Here is a 6,750-nt window from a genome sequence, read left to right on the forward strand (position 1 = left end):
TCAAATATATATTATGATGGAAATATAATGATTACAGCTTACATGAAAACATCTGTAAAAAAAAACCATTTCAACTCTGGTTTGGTTTAAAATAGACGTGAAAATGAACATCTGTGCTCAACATCTGTTAATTACTTACAGTAGTTTGGTGGTTGGATTATATTCATTCAACCATTGCACCGTTGACTTTGTGACAGTGTCTTTAAAAAAATTGCACATTGGTGTGCCATAGCCTACTTAAATTACATAACAAATCACCACTTTTCAATGATCGTGTTTTCTGAATTTACAGATTTAGGCCTGTATAAAGTATGGAGATAGAATTGTCTCAAAAAGATTTATACATGATGTTATAAATGATATGTATAAATATGCATACTTTTATAAATATACAAATATAAAAATGTGACATACAAATAAATAAACTAATTTGTATAAATAAACTAATTTGTATAAATAAACGTGCATTTGTAAATATATTTTCTAGATTTGAAAATGAATATTCCTGACTGTGTGTGGATTCTTCATTTGTGGATCGCTTTGGGCTTTTCTCTCAATGACGATGACATGTCTCCTTCAATAACAACATTGAGAACATATGTGTCTTGTGTCATACTGTCTAGCAGGATATTTTGTGTAAAGATTTGTTTCAAGAAGGCAAATACATTTATATTTTTCACAGGAGTGAAACTAAAATGAATATTGGTAGCAAATTAAAAGTACTCCACTAAAAGTACAAGGCCTTGTTCCTAAATTTTACATAAGGATAGTGCAGCCATTTTGGCACTTAAATAGTATTTAAAGAAAAGTATTTTAAGAAAAAATAAAACTTAAGGCAGCACAAAGGCCAATGCTAGAAGCTGCTACTGCACCTAGTACCATCAGGTACTATAGTACTTTCTTTGTATTTCACTATATTCTGCCTGGTGGTTCACAATTGCTTTTCAGAGTGATCTACACTGGTGCTGCCATGGCACCCTCCAATGTACTCCGGTGTGGACTAAGGCACCTCAGGTATTACCAAGCTGCTACCATGGGACCTAAGTGATATAATGATTTGTTGTACCATGGTGATAGCCTATCTGAGGAACAATTGTAATATCTGGGGTACTGCAGTTAGGTACTATGGTATGTACCATGGTAATATGCGAGGTACTATGGTATGCCATAATATTATGTAAGGTACTATGGTATGTACCATGGTAATATGCGAGGTACTATGGTATGCCATAATATTGTGTAAGGTATTATAGTATGTACCATGGTAATATGCGAGGTACTATGGTATGCCATAATATTATGTAAGGTACTATGGTATGTTACGTGGTATACCATAATAATATGGGAGTTACTATGGTATGTACCATGGTAATATGTAAGGTACTATAGTAATATATCATGGTACATACCATGATATATTACTATAATAGTGGTTCTCAACTGGTGGGTCGGGACCCAAAAGTGGGTCGCGTAGCTAATTTCGGTGGGTCATGAACATTTGACTGGGGGGAAAAAAGTGTCAAAAAGTCTATGAAGTGATCTTAAAACATGTTGGTTTTGTTCGATCCCTGTGTTTACCATGGTAAACTTTATTATGGGGGTCGGCAGGGCGTTTCAAAATGTCTCAAAATATCTACTGTTCACCTTTTTTCCACCATAAAACAGATTTAGCAGTATGATATAATGATATAGCAGTATGGACACAACTATGTGTGACTCAATCTGCTGTCGACAATTCATTTCCTTTCCCATTTAATCACACAACAACTGTCCCTGAAGTCATCGAGGTGTTAAGTGCCGGACTTACAGTACAGGCCTACGTTTGTGATGCTTGGACCATCCGGACCATACGCGGCGCTGTTCATTTTGTGAACCGCAGCTCTTTGGGAATCTCATCGTCGGGTTCAATTCAACTTCAGCCGAGGTGTCTAAAGACGGAAGTTGTTTTGATAGTTCAGTAAAAGTTGACAAAATGGCAGAAGACGACAGTTATGAGTCAATGCTCTGCGTGAAGCCCGAGGTCCATGTCTACCGGATCCCACCGCGAGCATCTAACCGTGGATATCGGTAAGATGACACCAGCCAGGAGAAACGATAGTAACCGAGCAAGTCTCACTTTCTGCGAAATACAAACAATATCGGACAGCCACTTGATAAAGTGGATATTTACTTTTCTCTGTTTCGGGTGGTTACAGCCCTCAGGCAGATATCCTGGCGATAGTTTACTCATGCATGAGTTGGCTGAGTCAAACGCGAGTGGCTGCACTGCAAAACACGCCATCGTAACTTTATCTGCTCACAGAAATGGGACATTATGTACCAACTTTGTCCACAAACATTTAACATTTACCTGCAGTAAATACACCTGTTGACTATAGAAAGTGGTTAAAACACGAAAAAGGTCTGACAACGCTGACAAGCCTGGAAAAGTTTAAAATAGTTCTTGTGTCCAGTAATGGACGAGAGAGGTCAGAGTCAGTGGAGTGCTCAATGATTCATTCTTAAAATGAATTGACTACTTTTAAATATAGTGTTTAATGTGTATACTATGTACATGTATAATGTAACGTGTTCAATGTGTTTTGTGCTGGCCTTGTAGAATAAAATTGTATTTATCAGATGAGTTACAATACAGTCTTGAGAAGTGACATAAGAAGTTCACTCTTGATTCTTGAAAACACTGAACAGCAGGCTAGTTGAAAAAAAAGCCAGATTAAGCTTTCACTAGAGCTTTAACTTATTGCACAGTTTCATTGTATTGCACCTCTGCTGACTGAATTTTGCTCAGAATTTATGGAGAACAGAAAACTTGGATTGAAAAAAACCCAGACAAAGATACTCTGTGGATGAGACAAGATTTTATTCTTGTAATATTATCTTATGATCATATTTGGTTTTTTTTGGTGAATTTAATATATGTATTTCTTTTAACATAAACATTTTATTTCAGTGTTTTCTATACATATTACAAGTAGGTCTTGTTAAAAAAAAAAAAAGATACCTCCTCAGTTGTGCTCCTTAAACTCTCACATTTTCCCCTGTTCAATAGTTTATCTTAATGGAAATGTACATTATCCCCCTAAAGGTAAATTTGCTGTTTGTGATACTGGAATTTAATGCATGAATTTGAGTCTACCTTTCCGTATGTGGGACTGCCTCTTTTGGGGATTATGTTTCTTATTTTAATGCTCAAGGTGAATTCTCTGAAATGTTAAGATCCCAGTGGTAACTTTAAAGGGTCCACATGCGTGATATTGTAATTACATTTCGAAACAATCTAGTCAACTTTTTAAGTATTAAGAGGAGCTGATAGATATGTCAAAGTGATTCACAATGTAGAATCTCTAAAGTTGTTTTTGGCTGTCCTTTTAAAGGATTCTTCTTCAAAGTGCAGGAGAACAAAAGAGATAAATGTTAACATCAGTTTCACATTGTGGTCTTCCTGAAAATGTTTATTTCACTTCCTCATGCTGTGGAAAGCGACAGCTGCCAGTGTAAAAACAGTGACCTTATTCAGTGAATGATGAGTAGACGAAAACCCCTCTCTCCTAATCACATGTGTGTTTCCTGTTTTTCTAGTGCTGCAGACTGGAAGCTGGACGAGCCTGCTTGGAGTGGGAGGATGAAAATCACTGCAAAAGGCAAAATGGCCTTCATTAAGTTAGAGGACAAAAACACAGGTAATACAAAAACAACTTACTGATTTGAGGGCAGGAGTTCCTTTTAACATGAATCCCTGTTTGCGAAAAAAAAGAAAATCCAGTATCACAAAAGTGTGATCGAAGTGTCGGTCCCCTTGCCACCTATCTTTGTCCTTTTCAACCTTTTCAACCTTTTCAACCTTCAACCTTTTCAACCTTTTCAATCTTTGTCCTTTTCAACGATTTACTTAATTAAAAAAGACACTTAAACTGTTTGTTGTTCATTTGTTCTGTGCAGGAGAGTTGTTTGCCAAAGCCCAGGTGGAACAGTACCCAGGCAGTGTTGTTGAAGCTGTCACAGACTCAAGCCGATATTTTGTGATCCGGATAGAAGACGACAATGGTAAGTCCCTTTCATCAGACACTAATTTCAGCTATTAAACTTTTTTTTTTTCTTAAGACGCATTGGTGCCTTCTATACTGTAGCCAGCTTATTTTCTAAATGTATTACATGTTCCTCTAACAAGAGAATAAGTCTCTGTTTTCCCTGTGATAATTAGCCAGATTATTAAATCATCACCCAATGCTGTTTTTACCACTCTTTATGTCAGAGAGAATGCTGTAAGTAAAAAAAAAAAAAAAAGAAAAGAATGGATACATACGCCACATTGCTAGCAGCTGTATAGAGCATTCATTTGGTCCATAAATGTTTTATTGTTTAAAGGTGATGTGTAAGGTTTCCTAATGTGTTTTGTCTTTATAATTGGTCTGATTAAGGACGCCATGCTTTCATCGGTCTGGGTTTTGCTGATCGCGGAGACTCATTTGACTTCAACGTAGCTTTACAAGACCATTTTAAGTAAGTCTGCTTCTCTGAATAAGACATTTTGAACATCTTGCCTCTGTTTAAGCATATAATGTGTGATGTTTATATGTGCCTGGTACACTTGCATGAATATGTTTGCATGTGATATTTTGAGGCACATTCATGCTCTGAAGACAATGGTGAACCTTTGTCAATCATTTATAGAGTTTATTTATTTTCTTGGCAAAGGCAGCAAACTTTTAATGTTGCTCATAGTGTTGTGTGGCATTATGAATATACTTAACTATAAAATGTGTTTAAGTTGATGCTTTCTATTTCTAAAGGTGGGTGAAGCAAGAAGGTGAGCTGGCGAAACTGGAAGCTACTCAGAGCGAAGCACCTAAGCTGGACCTTAGCTTCAAGGAGGGACAGACCATCAAGATCAGCATTGGGGTGAGTAATCATCCCCAACATCACAAAAGCACACATAAGCACACACAAAAAGTACTCAAAGGATGAAGAAATAACAGATAATCTCGTTTCTGACATGAGACTGACATGACTGTGTCTATTACAGAATGTCAAGAAGAGGGATGCAGGAGGTGCCAAAGCACGGCCCATGGCTGGGGGTCTGCTGCCACCTCCACCAGGCGCAAAGGCAGGAGGGGTCTTACCACTTCCTGTTGTACAACAAACAGTCCCAGCTGCACAGACTAACCCTGGTGATCACTTTGCTATTGCATAAGATTGTTTTTTAAACTTATTTCACATGATTGAATCAGAATTCATGATGTATTAAACCCTATTTCTCCAAATCCAGACCCTCTTTTAGACTTTGGGTCCCCCGTCCCTGTAGCCCAGCCCAGCTCGGACTTATGGGGGGATTTCACATCTGCTGGTTCCAAGTAAGTAATTCAGAAGTTGTCAGAAGTGTTTTCATCTTCTTAGTTCTTCACCTTATCATGTCCATCTGTCACACAAGTGTTCATGATCAAATTTTACCTACTGACTTCATCATCATCATCATCATCGTCATCATCATCCCTCTCCTCCTCCACAGCTCCAGTAATGACGCATCGAAATCAGGATGGGTGCAGTTTAGTTGAGTTATGGGGAAGCATGCACACACTCAGATTGCATACATTCCACGGACAGGACGATTTGGGGTGAGAAAGAACAAGTGAGAGGAATTGTTAGCAAACTTGACTGGCTAATTCACTGCACCGATTCTGAAAGACTGTTCATATACAACAACAGCCGGTTGACCAACAAACTCAGTAAAATGTTCCTATTTTTACAATCATATTGTATTTCGAGACTCTGCTATGCAACCATTTTTTTTCCCAATACTTTTTTCCTCGTCTTTACAACATCATGCACACGTTATCGTTTAACACCAGCAACACTCATCTCAATATTGCTTTTACCATTTGGGAAAATAAAAGGTTTACCTATTGAAGTATCCATGTTTTATTTAGCTGTAGCCCAGTATGTGTTTCCCCCCCCCCCCCCCCCCCTTGTATTTTAGTCATTCTTTTAGGAGATTTTTCAAATTCAGATTGAGATTTGATTAGCTTTATTTAAAACCTCTTACGCCTTCATTAAAATATAGCCAGACTTTTTTTTATCTTTATGTTTTGAAAAAAAAGTCCTATTTGTCATTTTGTCAACATTTTACAACTTGAACATGTTTCTGTTCATGTGTCTTTTTGTGTAGACTCTATGTTTGTCTCTGCCTTGTGTATTGTTACTTTTTTTAATGTGCCTTTTACCAAATTGAAACTTCATGACTCTTTGATGCTGATATAAACTGAGTATTTGATCAAGTGCCTTCCTGGAAAAGAACGATCTAAATTGTATAAATGTTTTTCTTCTTGTAAATAAAACAATATATTTCACTGGCTCTTGTTTTATTTATGCGTAACATAGTCTTAATTCTTTTTTTTTTAAATAGGGGATTCACCCATCATGCTGTATCTACACAAATCTATTGCCTTCTAAAACTTAGCCAGATAATGTCTCCCAGTTATTTTACTGTTTGATGATAATGTAAATGTGTTGAAAATAAAAGATTCCTCAACAAATATTACATCATGTTATGTGACCTTGTGTCCTAGAATAATAATAATAACCATGCTTTAAAAAGCGCGCATGTTTCTAATGATGAGGTGTGTCTCATTGTAGTATTGATATCTAATATTGATTTGAGGGCACAAAGTCACATGACACGAAAGTAAGTTAGCTTTCAAGATACTGTCAGAGTTTTGTCCTCATGAAACAGTAATTTATTGATGATCTCTTAGT

At 36.9% G+C, this 6,750-nt stretch overlaps 1 protein-coding gene across 1 annotated transcript; it reads left to right on the top strand.

Moving 5' to 3' along the window:
* The first annotated feature begins 1,898 nt into the window (after positions 1 to 1,898).
* On the top strand, positions 1,899 to 6,344 carry necap2 (NECAP endocytosis associated 2). The gene is made up of 8 exons (XM_020642408.3): positions 1,899 to 2,067; positions 3,580 to 3,680; positions 3,940 to 4,044; positions 4,419 to 4,500; positions 4,791 to 4,899; positions 5,024 to 5,168; positions 5,267 to 5,351; positions 5,507 to 6,344. Exons 1-8 carry the CDS (start codon positions 1,973 to 1,975, stop codon positions 5,550 to 5,552), a joined length of 768 nt encoding a protein of 255 aa, XP_020498064.1. The 5' UTR covers positions 1,899 to 1,972; the 3' UTR covers positions 5,553 to 6,344.
* The last annotated feature ends 406 nt before the right edge of the window (positions 6,345 to 6,750 follow it).

Source organism: Labrus bergylta, chromosome 5 (assembly GCF_963930695.1).
Source record: "Labrus bergylta chromosome 5, fLabBer1.1, whole genome shotgun sequence".
In the NCBI taxonomy this organism is placed as follows: domain Eukaryota; kingdom Metazoa; phylum Chordata; class Actinopteri; order Labriformes; family Labridae; genus Labrus; species Labrus bergylta.